Source organism: Bubalus kerabau, chromosome 15 (assembly GCF_029407905.1).
Source record: "Bubalus kerabau isolate K-KA32 ecotype Philippines breed swamp buffalo chromosome 15, PCC_UOA_SB_1v2, whole genome shotgun sequence".
NCBI classification, from domain to species: Eukaryota; Metazoa; Chordata; class Mammalia; order Artiodactyla; family Bovidae; genus Bubalus; species Bubalus kerabau.
This window is the reverse complement of record NC_073638.1, coordinates 78,718,336-78,734,085: the sequence shown is the minus strand read 5'-3', so window position 1 is coordinate 78,734,085 and position 15,750 is coordinate 78,718,336. Positions and strand designations below refer to the sequence as shown.

Below are 15,750 nucleotides of genomic sequence, written 5' to 3'. Positions count from 1 at the left end.
TGATCCATGAATGGTTACTTCAGTAGGACTTCTAACCCTGTTTTTCAAATTCCATCCTAAACAAACTGGCCCTGTCTAGAGTAAATAGGGCAAAGCAAAGGAGATTAATGTGGAACAGTCCCTGTTCTGCTGGAGAAAGGACTGGACACTACTGGGTGGAATGTTAACAACCTATTCTCCCCAGCTCTGCTCCCCAGCATCCCAGGAAACCATCAATTGTTGGTCCCCAAAATTCCTGGTCCATCCTGACTGGTAGCCATGAACTCAGTCTTTGTCATGGAGTCCTCTGGAGGTGGTAAGAGCCCTGAAAGCAGACTTATGATCCTGGTCGCCACCTTGCTCAAGACTTACTGTGTGATCTGGGTAAATCTTTTAACCTTGCTACATTTATTTAGTCAGCTGTCTCCTGAGAGCACAAAATGAGGAATATGAGTAAAGTGCCTTGAATATCATAACCAAAGAGAAAGTGAACTTCAACAACTATTGTGCTAATAAAGGAATTATTGGGTGCTATATCCATTTTATAGATGAGATACCTGTACATTCACAGGCTGTCATAGGTTTCTTGAACGAGCCTTTGAATATCACACTAAGAGCCTCATAAAGGCTTCCACTATGGCTCAGATGGTAGAGAATCTGCCTGCAGTTCAGGAGACCCAGGTTCAATCCCAGGGTCAGGAAGATCCCCTGGAGAATGGAACAGCTAGCCACTCCAGTCTTCTTGCCAGGAGACACCCATGGACAGAGGAGCCTAGCAGGCTACAGTCCATGGGGTTGCAAAGAGTCAGACACGACTGAAGCAACTTAGCATACATGAGCCCCCTGGACTATGACCCCACCTCGAGTGTAGTGATTACAATTTACTTTTATTTGTATTCCCAGTGCCTCACTCATTGCAGATAATAAATATCTGCAAAGATTGAGGGGTAAGTGGAATATTATTAGAAAAAGAACAAGAGTTGTCATTACAAGCATCAGACCAGAGATGCAAAACTGTCTTAGAGAGGGAGGAGCTAAGATGGCAGAGGAGTAGGACGGGGAGAACACTTTCTCCCCCACAAATTCATCAAAAGAACATTTAAGTGCCGAGTAAACTCCACAAAACAACTTCTGAATGCCGGCAGAGGACATCAGGCACCCAGAAAAGCAACCCAAGTATTCGAAAGGAGGTAGGAAAAAATATAAAAGACAAAAAAAGAGACAAAAGAGGGAGGGGCGGAGCTCCGTCCTGGGAAGGGAGTCTTAAAAAGAGAGTTTCCAAACACCAGGAATCCTTCTCACTGCCGAATCTGTGCCGAGACTTGGAAGCACAGAGGGCAACATAACAGGGAGGAAAAATAAATAAACAATTAAAACCTGCAGATTGCAAGCCCCACGGTAACTCCCCCAGCGGAGAAGCAGCACAGACGCCTGCACACGCCACTAGCAAGCGGGGGCTGGGCAGGGAGGTGCGGCTTGGGCTGCATTGCTTAGAGTAAGGATCTAGCCTGAATACCCTGGGCGCTATCTGAGCGAAATAATTTGGGCTAGCAAACCAGACTGTGGGATATCTACCACGCGAAAAGCCAGCCTTAACCTAAGCCACCGCCAGGCCTGCGCAGGGAACAAAGGACTGAACAGAGATAGCCGGCTACAGACCATCCCCCTCCGGTGACAGGCAGCCAGAGCCGGAATGGGGCAATTGCAGCCCCAAAGAGACATCATCTATAAAACTTAAGCAGGCTTTTTTGCTAACTAAAACTTCTTGGGGATCTGGATGGTAAACATCCACCTGAGAAGGTGCACCAGTTGTACACCCAGATAACCAAGCGGCAGGGAGGCAATAAGTCGCAGCAATCACACTCACCAAACACCTCATCACCTGAGCTGCTTGGACCTGGGAAGGGCACAAAACTCAGGCCCAACCGAATCTGTGCCTCTGAGGACTACCCAAGTGCCTGAACCTGAGCGGCTTGGACCTGAGAGGTGCATGCAGCCCAGGGCCGGCCTCTGATTGTTCCCGGTGGAGCAACCTAGAGCCCTAGCAGTGTGAGCAGGGAGGCTACACGCACCGTGAGCGGGGGCAGACCCAGTGTGGTTGAGGCACTGCGAGCGCACGCCAGTGTTATTTGTTTGCAGCATCCCTCCCTCCCTCCACACAGCGCGACTAAACAAGTGAGCCTAAAAAAAAAAAAAAAGAAAAAAAAAGTGTCCTCCACCGTCCCCTTTGTCAGGGCGGAAACCAGACACTGAAGAGACCAGCAAACAGAAGAAGCTATAACAGAGGGAAACGCCTTGGAAGCTACAGGCAATATATTAAAACCCTGTGGTTACTACCGACTACATAGGAAGGGGCCTATGGATCTTGAGAAATATAAGTCGGACCAAGGAACTAGCCTAAAATGAACTGAACCCACAATACTCACAACAAAACGGGAGAAAGTCCTAGATATATTTTTACTATTTTTACGATCATTCTTTCTTTCTTTTTTTTTTTTAATTTTTAAAAAAAAAATTTTAAGTCCTCTATTGTTCCTTTAATTTTCACTTTTATAACCTATTACTTTGCAAAAAAAAAAAAGACCCTATTTTTTTCTTCTTCAGCAAACTTCATATATATATATTTTATAATTTTTTGACCTTGTTTTTTTTTCTTTTTCTTCTTCTCTTTAACACTGTATTTTTGAAATTCCAAACTCTACTCTAGATTTTTAATTTTAGCTTTTTGGTATATGTTATAAATTTTGTACCTATAGTTTTTTCTTATAATTTCTGTGACTTTTTTTTTTCTCTGTTTCTTTCTCTTCTTCTTTTATATAACATGGTATATCTGAAATTCCAAACTCTACTATAGATTTTTAATTTATGTTTTTGGTATTTGATATCAATTTTGTACCTGTATTTTCTTTATAATGTTTGCGACATTGTTTGTTTTTGTTTGTTTGCTTGCTTTCTCTCTTTATTTTTCTTCTTCTTTTTTTTAATATTGTATTTTTGAAATTCCAAACTCTACTCTAGATTTTTAATTTTTGCTTTTTGGTATTAGTTATCAATTTTGTACCTGTATTTTCTTTATAATTTTTGCGACCTTGTTTGTTTTTCTTTGTTCGTTTTTTCTCTTTCTTTTCCTTCTTCTTTTCTTTAACATCGTATTTTTGAAATTCCAAACTCTACTCTAGATTTTTAATTTTTGCTTTTATGTATTTGTTACCAATTTTGTACCTTTAAGAACCCAATCTTCAGGACCCATTTTTCACTAGGGAGCAAGATTACTGGCTTGACTGCTCTCTCTCCCTTTGGACTCTCCTTTTTCTCCACCAGGTCGCCTGTGTCTCCTCCCTAACCCCTCTCTACTCTACCCAACTCTGTGAATTTCTGTGTGTTCCAGATGGTGGAGAACACTTAGAGAACTGATTACTGGCTGAATCTGTCTCCCTCCTTTTCATTCCCCCCTTTTATCCTTCTGGCCACCTCTGTCTCCTTCCTCCTTCTTCTCTTCTCTGTATAACTCCCTGAACATCTCTGAGCGGTCCAGTTGTGGAGTGCACATAAGGAAGTGACTACTGGCTAGCCCACTCTCTCAACTATTGACTCCATCTCATCTCATTTGGGTCACCTCTAACTCCCTCCACCCTCTTCTCTTCTCCATGTAACGCTGTGAACCTCTCTGAGTGACCCTCACAGTAGAGAAACTTCTCATCTTTAACGTGGATGTTTTATCAATGGTGCTGTACAGAAGGAGAAGTTTTGAAACTACTGTAAAAATAAGACCGATAACTGGAAGCAGGAGGCTTAAGTCTAAACCCTGACTCCAGGGAACTCCTGACTCCAAGGAACATTAATTGACAGGAGCTCATCAAACGCCTCCATACCGACACTGAAACCAAGCACCACACAAGGGCCAACAAGTTCCAGGGCAAGACATACCAAGCAAATTCTCCAGCAACAAAGGAACACAGCCCTAAGCGACAATATACAGGCTGCCCAAAGTCACCCCAAAACCATAGACATCTCATAACTCATTACTGGACATTTCATTGCACTCCAGAGAGAAGAAATACAGCTCCACCCACCTGAACACCGACACAAGCTTCCCTAACCAGGAAACCTTGACAAGCCACCTGTACAAACCCACACAGAGCGAGGAAATGCCACAATAAAGAGGACTCCACAAACTGCCAGAATACAGAAAGGACACCCCAAACTCAGCAATTGAAACAAGATGAAGAGACAGAGGAATACCCAGCAGATAAAGGAACAGGATAAATGCCCACCAAACCAAACAAAAGAGGAAGAGATAGGGAATCTACCTGATAAAGAATTCCAAATAATGATAGTGAAGTTGATCCAAAATCTTGAAATTAAAATGGAATCACAGATAAATAGCCTGGAGATAAGGATTGAGAAGATGCAAGAACGGTTTAACAAGGACCTAGAAGAAATAAAAAAGAGTCAATATATAATGAATAATGCAATAAATGAAATTAAAAACACTCTGGAGACAACAAATAGTAGAATAACAGAGGCAGAAGATAGGATTAGTGAATTAGGAGATAGAATGGTAGAAATAAATTAATCAGAGAGGACAAAAGAAAAACGAATTAAAAGAAATGAGGACAATCTCAGAGACCTCCAGGACAATATTAAACACTACAACATTCGAATCATAGGGGTCCCAGAAGAAGACGACAAAAAGAAAGACCATGAGAAAATACTTGAGGAGATAATATTTGAAAACTTCCCTAAAATGGGGAAGGAACTAATCACCCAAGTCCAAGAAACCCAGAGAGTCCCAAACAGGATAAACCCAAGGTGAAACACCCCAAGACACATATTAATCAAATTAACAAAGGTCAAACACAAAGAACAAATATTAAAAGCAGCAAGGGAAAAATAACACACAAGGGAATTCCCATAAGGATAACAGCTGATCTTTCAATAGAAACTCTTCAAGCCAGGAGGGAATGGCAAGACATACTTAAAATGATGAAAGAAAATAACCTACAGCCCAGATTATTGTACCCAGGAAGGATCTCATTCAAGTATGAAGGAGAAATCAAAAGCTTTTCAGACAAGCAAAAGCTGAGAGAATTTAGCACCACCAAACCAGCTCTCCAACAAATACTAAAGGATATTCTCTAGACAGGAAACACAAAAACGGTGTATAAATTCAAACCCAAAACAATAAAGTAAATGGCAACGGGATCATACTTATCAGTAATTACCTTAAACGTAAATGGGTTGAATGCCACAACCAAAAGACAAAGACTGGCTGAATGGATACAAAAACAAGACCCCTACATATGTTGTCTACAAGAGACCCACCTCAAAACAGGGAACACTTACAGACTGAAAGTGAAGGGCTGGAAAAAGATTTTCCATGCAAATAGGGACCAAAAGAAAGCAGGAGTAGCAATACTCATATCAGATAAAATAGACTTTAAAACAAAGGCTGTGAAAAGAGACAAAGAAGGTCACTACATAATGATCAAAGGATCAATTCAAGAAGAAGCTATAACAATTATAAATATATATGCACCCAACATGGGAGCGCCGCAGTATGTAAGACAAATGCTAACAAGTATGAAAGGAGAAATGAACAATAACACAATAATAGTGGGAGACTTTAATACCCCACTCACACCTATGGATAGATCAACTAAACAGAAAATTAACAAGGAAACACAAACTTTAAACGATACAATAGACCAGTTAGACCTAATTGATATCTATAGGACATTTCATCCCAAAACAATGAATTTCACCTTTTTCTCAAGTGCACATGGAACCTTCTCCAGGATAGATCACATCCTGGGCCATAAAGCTAGCCTTGGTAAATTCAAAAAAATAGAAATCATTCCAAGCATCTTTTCTGACCACAATGCAGTAAGATTACATCTCAATTACAGGAGAAAAACTATTAAAAATTCCAACATATGGAGGCTGAACAACAAGCTGCTGAATAACCAACAAATCACAGAAGAAATCAGAAAAGAAATCAAAATTTGCATAGAAACGAATGAAAATGAAAACACAACAACCCAAAACCTGTGGGACACGGTAAAAGCAGTCCTAAGGGGAAAGTTCATAGCAATACAGGCATACCTCAAGAAACTAGAAAAAAGTCAAATAAATAACCTAACTCTACACCTAAAGCAACTAGAAAGGGAAGAAATGAAGAACCCCAAGGTTAGTAGAAGGAAAATCTTAAAAATTAGGGCAGAAATAAATGCAAAAGAAACAAAAGAGACCATAGCAAAAATCAACAAAGCCAAAAGCTGGTTCTTTGAAAGGATAAATAAAATTGACAAACCATTAGCCAGACTCATCAAGAAACAAAGGGAGAAAAATCAAATCAATAAAATCAGAAATGAAAATGGAGAGATCACAATAGACAACACAGAAATACAAAGGATCATAAGAGACTACTATCGACAATTATATGCCAATAAAATGGACAACATGGAAGAAATGGACAAATTCTTAGAAAAGTACAACTTTCCAAAACTCGACCAGGAAGAAATAGAAAATCTTAACAGACCCATCACAAGCACGGAAATTGAAACTGGAATCAAAAATCTTCCAGCAAACAAAAGCCCTGGTCCAGACGGCTTCATAGCTGAATTCTACCAAAAATTTAGAGAAGAACTAACACCTATCCTGCTCAAACTCTTCCAGAAAATTGCAGAGGATGGTAAACTTCCAAACTCATTCTATGAGGCCACCATCACCCTAATCCCAAAACCTGACAAAGATCCCACAAAAAAAGAAAACTACAGGCCAATATCACTGATGAACATAGATGCAAAAATCCTTAACAAAATTCTAGCAATCAGAATCCAACAACACATTAAAAAGATCATACACCATGACCAAGTGGGCTTTATCCCAGGGATGCAAGGTTTCTTCAATATCTGCAAATCAATCAATGTAATACACCACATTAACAAATTGAAAAATAAAAACCATATGATTATCTCAATAGATGCAGAGAAAGCCTTTGACAACATTCAACATCCATTTATGATAAAAACTCTCCAGAAAGCAGGAATAGAAGGAACATACCTCAACATAATAAAAGCTATATATGACAAACCCACAACAAACATTATCCTCAATGGTGAAAAATTGAAAGCATTTCCTCTAAAGTCAGGAACAAGACTAGGGTGCCCACTTTCACCATTACTATTCAACATAGTTTTGGAAGTTTTGGCCACAGCAATCAGAGCAGAAAAAGAAATAAAAGGAATGCAAATTGGAAAAGAAGAAGTAAAACTCTCACTGTTTGCAGATGACACGATCCTCTACATAGAAAACCCTAAAGACTCCACCAGAAAATTCCTAGAACTAATCAATGACTATAGTAAAGTTGCAGGATATAAAATCAACACACAGAAATCCCTTGCATTCCTATACACTAATAATGAGAAAACAGAAAGAGAAATTAAGGAAACAATTCCATTCACCATTGCAACGGAAAGAATAAAATACTTAGGAATATATCTACCTAAAGAAACTAAAGACCTATATATAGAAAACTATAAAACACTGGTGAAAGAAATCAAAGAGGACACTAACAGATGGAGAAATATACCATGTTCATAGATTGGAAGAATCAATATAGTGAAAATGAGTATACTACCCAAAGCAATTTATAGATTTAATGCAATCCCTATCAAGCTACCAATGGTATTATTCACAGACCTAGAACAAATAATTTCACAATTTGTATGGAAATACAAAAAACCTCGAATAGCCAAAGCTATCTTGAGAAAGAAGAATGGAACTGGAGGAATCAACCTACCTGACTTCAGGCTCTACTACAAAGCCACAGTTATCAAGACAGTATGGTACTGGCACAAAGACAGAAATATAGATCAATAGAACAAAATAGAAAGCCCAGAGATAAATCCACGCACATATGGACACCTTATCTTTGACAAAGGAGGCAAGAATATACAATGGATTAAAGACAATCTCTTTAACAAGTGGTGCTGGGAAAACTGGTTAACCACTTGTAAAAGAATGAAACTAGAACACTTTCTAACACCATACACAAAAATAAACTCAAAATGGATTAAAGATCTAAACGTAAGACCAGAAACTATAAAACTCCTAAAGGAAAACATAGGCAAAACACTCTCCGACATACATCACAGCAGGATCCTCTATGACCCACCTCCCAGAATATTGGAAATAAAAGCAAAAATAAACAAATGGGACCTAATTAACCTTAAAAGCTTCTGCACAACAAAGGAAACTATTAGCAAGGTGAAAAGGCAGCCTTCAGAATGGGAGAAAATAATAGTAAATGAAGCAACTGACAAACAACTAATCTCAAAAATACACAAGCAATTCCTACAGCTCAATTCCAGAAAAATAAATGACCCGATCAAAAAATGGGCCAAAGAACTAAATAGACATTTCTCCAAAGAAGACATACAGAAGGCTAGCAAACACATGAAAAGATGCTCAACATTACTCATTATCAGAGAAATGCAAATCAAAACCACTATGAGGTACCATTTCACGCCAGTCAGAATGGCTGTGATCCAAAAGTCTACAAGCAATAAATACTGGAGAGGGTGTGGAGAAAAGGGAACCCTCTTACACTGTTGGTGGGAATGCAAACTAGTACAGCCACTATGGAGAACAGTGTGGAGATTCCTTAAAAAACTGGAAATAGACCTGCCTTATGATCCAGCAATCCCACTGCTGGGCATACACACTGAGGAAACCAGAAGGGAAAGAGACACGTGTACCCCAATGTTCATCGCAGCACTGTTTATAATAGCCAGGACATGGAAGCAACCTAGATGTCCATCAGCAGATGAATGGATAAGAAAGCAGTGGTACATATACACAATGGAATATTACTCAGCCATTAAAAAGAATACATTTGAATCAGTTCTAATGAGGTGGATGAAACTGGAGCCAATTATACAGAGTGAAGTAAGCCAGAAAGAAAAACACCAATACAGTCTACTAACGCATATATATGGAATTTAGAAAGATGGTAACCATAACCCTGTGTACGAGACTGCAAAAGAGACACTGATGTATAGAATAGTCTTATGGACTCTGTGGGAGAGGGAGAGGGTGGAAAGATTTGGGAGAATGGCATTGAAACATGTAAAATATCATGTATGAAACGAGTCGCCAGTCCAAGTTCAATGCATGATACTGGATGCTTGGGGCTGGTGCACTGGGACGACCCAGAAGGATGGTATGGGGAGGGAGGAGGGAGGAGGGTTCAGGACGGGGAACACATGTATACCTGTGGCGGATTCATTTCGATATTTGGCAAAACCAATACAATATTGTAAAGTTTAAAAACAAAATAAAATTTAGAAAAAAAAAAAAAAACTGTCTTAGATGCTACAAAGACGGGAAGTCTCCCAAGTCCAGGCTCATGAAAAGCCTTGTAGCTTCACTTCTCCCCCTGAGCTCCCCTTGACCCTGAAGATCTTCCTCATGGCATTTTTCACCTCACTGTTCCTCAGCGTGTAGATCAGAGGGTTCAGCAAAGGTGGCATGACGATGTTAAAGAGGATGACGAGTTTGTCAGCGGCCAGGGTGGTGGAGGGTCGAATGTACATGAACATGGGGGGCACCAGGACCAGAAGCACAGTGATGATATGTGAGCCGCACGTGGACAGAGCCTTGCGCCGGCTCTCAGAAGACCGGCTTCTCAGGCTCAGTAGGATGACCACATAGGAGATGATAAGGATGATGAAGGACACTAAAGAAATCATGCCGCTGTTGGCCACCACGATGAGCCCCACCACGTAGGTGTCCGCACAGGCCAGCTTCAGCAGGGGATGGACGTCACAGAAGAAGCCGTCGATCTCGTTGGGCCCACAGAAGGGCAGCTGGACTGTGAGGAGCGTCTGCAGGATGGAATGCAGGAAGCCAGCCACCCAGGAGGCCCCCGCCAGCAGGCCGCACTTCCGGCGGCCCATGATGGTCGCGTAGTGCAGGGGCCGACAGATGGCCACATAGCGGTCATAGGCCATGGCCGTGAGGAGGAAGATCTCGGTGCCACCAAAAAAGTGGGCAGAAAAGAGCTGGGTCATGCAGCCCTCGAAGGAGATGGTCTTGCGCTCCACCAAAGTGTCAGCAATCATCTTGGGTGTGGTAGCAGATGGATAGCACATGTCGGCAAAGGACAAGTGGCAGAGGAAGAAGTACATGGGAGCATGCAGGGTCTTGCTGGCGTTGATGGTGACGATGACCAGAAGGTTCCCCAGGACCGTGAGCATGTGGAAGAGAGAGAAGACCAGGAAGCAGGCACGCTGCATCTCCCAGCTCCAGAAAAGGCCGAGCAAGACGAACTCAGTCACGTTGTTCTTGGTGCCCATGGATTGTCTATCCTGAGCACTGACAATCTGGTTACGTCTGCAAGGACACAAACTGCAGGATATAAGAAAGCTTCCCATAGAGAAGGGGCTTATGGACACAGTGGGAGGAAGGGAGGGCGGGATGAACTGAGAGAGCATTATTGACGTATATACATAGGCTGCCGTGTGTAAATAGATAGCTAGTGAGAGGCTGCCGTAGAGCACAGGGAGCTCAGTTTAGTGTTCTGTGATGACCTAGAAGGGGAGGGATGGGGGGATGGGAGAGACGCTCAAGAGAGAGGGGATATATGCATTCTCATAGCTGAATCATGGTTGTTGTACAGCAGAACTTTGCAAAGCAATTACAGTCCAATTTTAAAAGTAAATTTAAAAAAAAATTACAGGTAGTTTCCCAAACCCAGGAGTCAGTACACTGTATTCAAGTCTGATAATGATTTTAACACCCTGTTTCAAAGGGTGTTAAAACTAACATTCATAACTCCTTTCTATGCCATAGCTAAAATACAGTATGTGGAAAACATTTTGTTATCTAGAACCTGTAAGATTTCATGCACAGATCTACCCTAGAACATACATGTATCAGAACACAGACCAGAGACAGACCTGGCAAAATAGGAAAGCATGTAAAACAAATAAATGAAATAATAAGTGAATGCATGAACAAATATCTCAGATACTAAATTTATAAATGATTAAGATATAAAAAATTGCATTAAATTCAACAAAAATTGTTGAGCCCTCTAAGTGCCAACAAACATTGTCACTGATCCTTAAGTGCCTAGAACCATATCAAATGTCCTTAACCACAGGGCTGTGTATAGCATATAATTTAAAAACTTTAAGGGGGAAGGTGAGAGATGCTAACATTACAAAGCTGGGCTTTGTGTACATCAATCAGTAAGTATGAAAAACCACCATAAGTACCTCAGTAACAACCAGAGAGTGCTGGATGGTAATTATTTCATAGTCAAGGGCAGGTTGGTAGAGTATAGGAAAAAAGGAAGGGAAATCATACAAGACTGTTTTGAGGAGTGCTTTTATCACAAGTGTCTTGTTATCGTGGCTGTTGAAAAAAAAAAACGGCAAATAACATTTATGAATAGCAGAATGGTAAAGTGATAGTTGCTCAGTCATGTCCGACTGTTTGCGACCCCATGGACTATAGCCACACCAGGCTCCTCTGTCAATGGGATTCTCCAGGCAAGAATACTGGGGTGGGTAGCCATTCCCTTCTCCAGGGGATTTTTAGGGATTGCACCTGGGTGTCACACATTGCAGGCAGATTCTTTACCGTCTGAGCCACCAGTGAAGCCCAGCAGAACAGTAAAGATGATCACATTTGGGGACTTTCCTAGTGGTCCAGTGGCTAAGTCTCCACACTCCCAATGCCAGGGGCCCAGGTTCAATCCCTGGTCAGGGAACTGGATCGCACGTGGCACAACTTAAGATCCTGACTGCCACAACTAAGAAAGGGCACAGTCAAATAAATAAATATAATAAGTATGTTTTTAGAAAGATGATCACATTATATGTGATCAACTCCAGTCCCTACATTCCCAGGCGACTTAGGATCCTGGAAAAGGTTCACAGAAGACAGAGAGGAAGACTCGAAACACTTGGGACATTGACCCACAGAGGCTGACACAAAGAATTCACACTCAGAGCCTCTTCCACTCCTTCCTACCTCCAAATCCAGGCCCCAGACACACTGCTTGTCTTTAAGCGGTTGAATCTGCTTTAAGCTGAAAATTAAAACAATAAACAATGACAATGCCAGAGGCAAGAACAAGGGAAAAATTTTCATGCCCTGGGATATTACCCAGACTTATTTAGCATCTCCCTTATCCAGAAGTTTCCTAAAATCCAGGATCTTACAGCAAGATTCTTCTACTCCCTGCTCAACTACTCCCTGCTGAAATTGTGCAAATGCTTTGATCAGATGGTTAAGTTCACCCACAAGGCAGAGTGGAGAGATAGCACTGGAAATAGACAGCCAGTTCCTGCCAGCCACTGAAGGAGAACGCTATAAAAAAATAATGATACAATCATTGTGCACACCCCAAAACAGACTTTGATAGCAGATAAATAATCTAACCATTATTTCCATGAAAAAAATGTCTGCCATATTTTGTTTTATTTAGTCTTGTAATAAATGTAAAATACACCCATTGTTTCTATCTGGCATTTTGTCATGCTGAAAAAAAAGGCATTCTGATGTGCGATCAAATGCTTGGAATTGCACAGTTGGTGTTCAGGCCATCAAATGAAACTGCTTGGGAGGCAGTACCACAGTCAGCAAGAAGCCAGCCACTAGAGACAAATTCTGTGAAACTGATTTCCAGTTCTTCCAGTCCCTCTCTGGATGACATTGGACACGTTGCTTGACCCCTTAGAAACTCTGTTTCCTCCTATATCAGATAATAATACATATCACCTAGGCTGCCATTATAAGAGAAGCGAAGAGGATTAAGGACTTCCCTGGTGGCACAGTGGATAGGAATCCTCCTGCTAATGCAGGGGACATGGGTTCAATCCTTGGTCCAGGAAGACTCTACAAGCTGCAGAGCAACTAAGCCAGTGTACCACAACTTTTGAAACCCACACACCATAATGAAAAATAGCTGCTGCTTGCTACAAGTAGAGAAAATCTGTACACAGCAGCAAAGACCCAGTGCAACCAAAAATAAATAAATAATTTTTTAAAGAAAAGAGCATTTAGCCCAGTTATTTGCCCTTAGTAGGTGCTCAGTAAATACCAAGTATTATTAGGTCTCAATGGTTTCACGTCATTCTCAGGTGGGAGATTGGTTTGCAAGGGCCATCTCCTAGGATTTATTGCCAAGGTGATTTGCCATTTAATTTCCAAACATTTTTATTAAATTTCTAGTACAAAGAATCATTAAACTTGGGATATCTAATGAGCAAGACGGTCATCCACCTGTTCTTAAAGCCAATTCCTCTGAGGACAAAGAGGGAACAACATGCTTGGGTGATGCAAGTCAAGATTTAGTCTCACTTCCCTTTCACTCATGAGACTCTGTTCTGACCCAGACGCTCCCAGAGAACATCATCCTCATCATATGAACTTTACTTTTATGATTTTTTTTATAAAATAATGAAATAATACATGTCTTTGTTATTTAATCCAGAGTATATATTTACTGTCCTTATCCCCATTTTACAGATAAGGAAAATTAGGCTCAGGAATATTAGCTAATTTGCTCAAGTTCAGCATATTCATTAGAGATACTTTGGAATGTAGTGAAAATACTATTAGAAGTTAGAAGTCATTATTATTACAGTGAGCTTCTTTTGGTTGTTTCCTTCAGTTATGAAAACATTTTTATGAATTTGAATGAGATGTATACATAGTATTATATTCAGCATTTTCCCTTAACACTTTCTTTAAGCATTTCCCCAAGGTGACAGTTTTCAAGAGACTGTTTTTAACGGTGCATCTTAAAACACATACCCTAATTTATTTGACTTTTTTTTTTTTATTTATGAGCTATGAGCTTTGAGTTGCTCCCTATTTCGTACTCCAGTGTATGGCCTCCCTCTGTAAATATCTTGGGATCAATTTCTTGGAAGGGAAGACTGAGGTAGAGGGCATGACGATTGTTTAGGGTCCAGCTAGAATCTCACGCAGTTTGAAGCAACATCATTTGCTGTTCCTGGGAGTAAACACTGATAAAACAACAATGCTCATTAACTCCCAACCCAGACCACTTTTCCCCAACCTAAGCGTCTTCATACACCTTCAGCCTCTCCTCCAAGGACTCATTTCTGTCCTTGTTTCCTCCTCTCTGGTTCCCCCAAAGTCTTCACACCACCCTTAACCTGTAAACACACCTTTGGACCTTGCAGCCTGTGAGGACCTGAATAAGACTCTGTGGAATGCAAAAAGGACTTTTCACCTCTTGTGGTTCGTGCTGCCGTCACCCTGGCAGAGCTGCTGTGGGTCAGGCATGGCTCATGACCTTCATGCATTATCCAAGTTCACACCCTTCACAAACCTTTAAGATGACTATTAATATTCTCACTTCGGAGATGAGGAAAAGGAAGCTCAAAAACTTTAGTGTTTAAGGGACTTGCTCGAGGTCACCGATAGCAAACACCATGACAGGTGTTACAAGCTGATCTGAAAGACATTTGTAGACCTTATTGTCAGAGAGGTCTCCCTATTGCAATTGTGAATGAAAACCGTTGCCTGCTGTATCCGCAAGCAAAGAATGCTGCAGCCATCAAGCCATCACATTACAGCCACCCCTCCAATGAGCCCGGAGGGAACTCAGGTCAGAAAGAGGACGGCTGACATGCAGCAGCCACCTGCTGCAGCCATTCTCAAGGGCACGCCCTGAGGAGACTGGGATGAGGAAAGCAGAGAGCTGAGGTGCATCTCAAAGGGTCGATTTCAGAGAGCCCAGACTCCTGCATCCTCCCACACTTAGAAAAGTGCTGAATTCATCAACTGGAGCTATCTGGTTTTCTTTAGTTAACAATGATCTTTGGTGTTCCAACTGCCTGGTCTTTGTTACAAAAACTTCTATATATCTTGATTCCCATCCCTGCCTCTTCAGACCAGTCCCTCAGAGTTATCTGAGAGGCTGTGTCCCTAGCTTAAATCCTCAGTTTTGCCCACCAAATAAAACATAATTCTAAACTTCTAGGTTGAGCCTTTTTTTTTTTTCAGTCAATACAACAGTCCCCACACCCTTTTGCAACCATTTCATCCTACTCTCTCCCCTTCAGTACTTGCTACTCTCAACCTACTGAAAATTTTCAGGTGATTAACATAGACTTGACTTTGCCCAAAAGCAGCAGCTTGAAACCCTGAAAAGGGCATTGACCTGGAAGTCAAAAGGCCTCAATATTAGTCCCAGCTTTGTTGTTTGCAGTCACCTCAAACAACTCTCTTTCTCTCTCTGCCTGGTGCCCTATTTCCCCATCTATTCAAAATGATAGTAAGACAAAGTACTATGATTTTAACTGGGAAAGTAGAAATACACAGCCTTCAGGTTAATTTCACTGATAAACATCAATATCGTGGTGAATTTTAAAATAACTAGAAAGCAAGTAAATAGCTTTATATGATTACTCACATCTTTCACTCCCTTGCTTAGGAATTGGTGGGGGTTTGGGGTATACATTTCATATTTCCCATGCCTTACATTGAATTTGATTGAGTTCACAGGAGTTTTCAGATATATTCTCTCTCTTGAAAGAGAAAGGAAATTTGTAATGCAATTTAGAAACATTTTTACCTTAAAAGATTAAAATGTCAGTAAGTCTTTTAAGAGGTTTTCAGACTTAGGTATCTGAGGAGTCACTGACATGAAAGACTACCTTGCCAGCTGGGCTTTGGGGAAAGGGTGCTAAGACTGTGCCTCAGTAAAATACATTCTGGAAT

The 15,750-nt window shown here is 41.0% G+C and overlaps 2 protein-coding genes across 8 annotated transcripts in view; both read right to left on the bottom strand.

Moving 5' to 3' along the window:
* LOC129627673 (olfactory receptor 4X2-like) overlaps positions 1-15,750 on the bottom strand; it is a 45,924-nt gene that overhangs the window by 21,372 nt on the left and 8,802 nt on the right. The window lies entirely within an intron of this gene.
* LOC129627676 (olfactory receptor 4S1-like) overlaps positions 1-15,750 on the bottom strand; it is a 44,377-nt gene that overhangs the window by 20,289 nt on the left and 8,338 nt on the right. For 2 of the 6 annotated variants that reach the window (XM_055547140.1, XM_055547139.1), the window contains exons 2-3: positions 14,258-14,481; positions 9,468-10,377 (exon numbers count right to left, since the gene is read on the bottom strand). In XM_055547140.1, coding sequence (XP_055403115.1) covers positions 9,468-10,377; positions 14,258-14,310 — 963 coding nt within the window. In that variant the 5' untranslated portion in view covers positions 14,311-14,481. Of the gene's footprint in view, positions 1-9,467; positions 10,393-12,024; positions 12,083-14,257; positions 14,482-15,750 lie in introns of all 6 variants that reach the window. The other 4 variants (XM_055547143.1, XM_055547145.1, XM_055547142.1 and 1 more) reach the window with 4 other exon arrangements.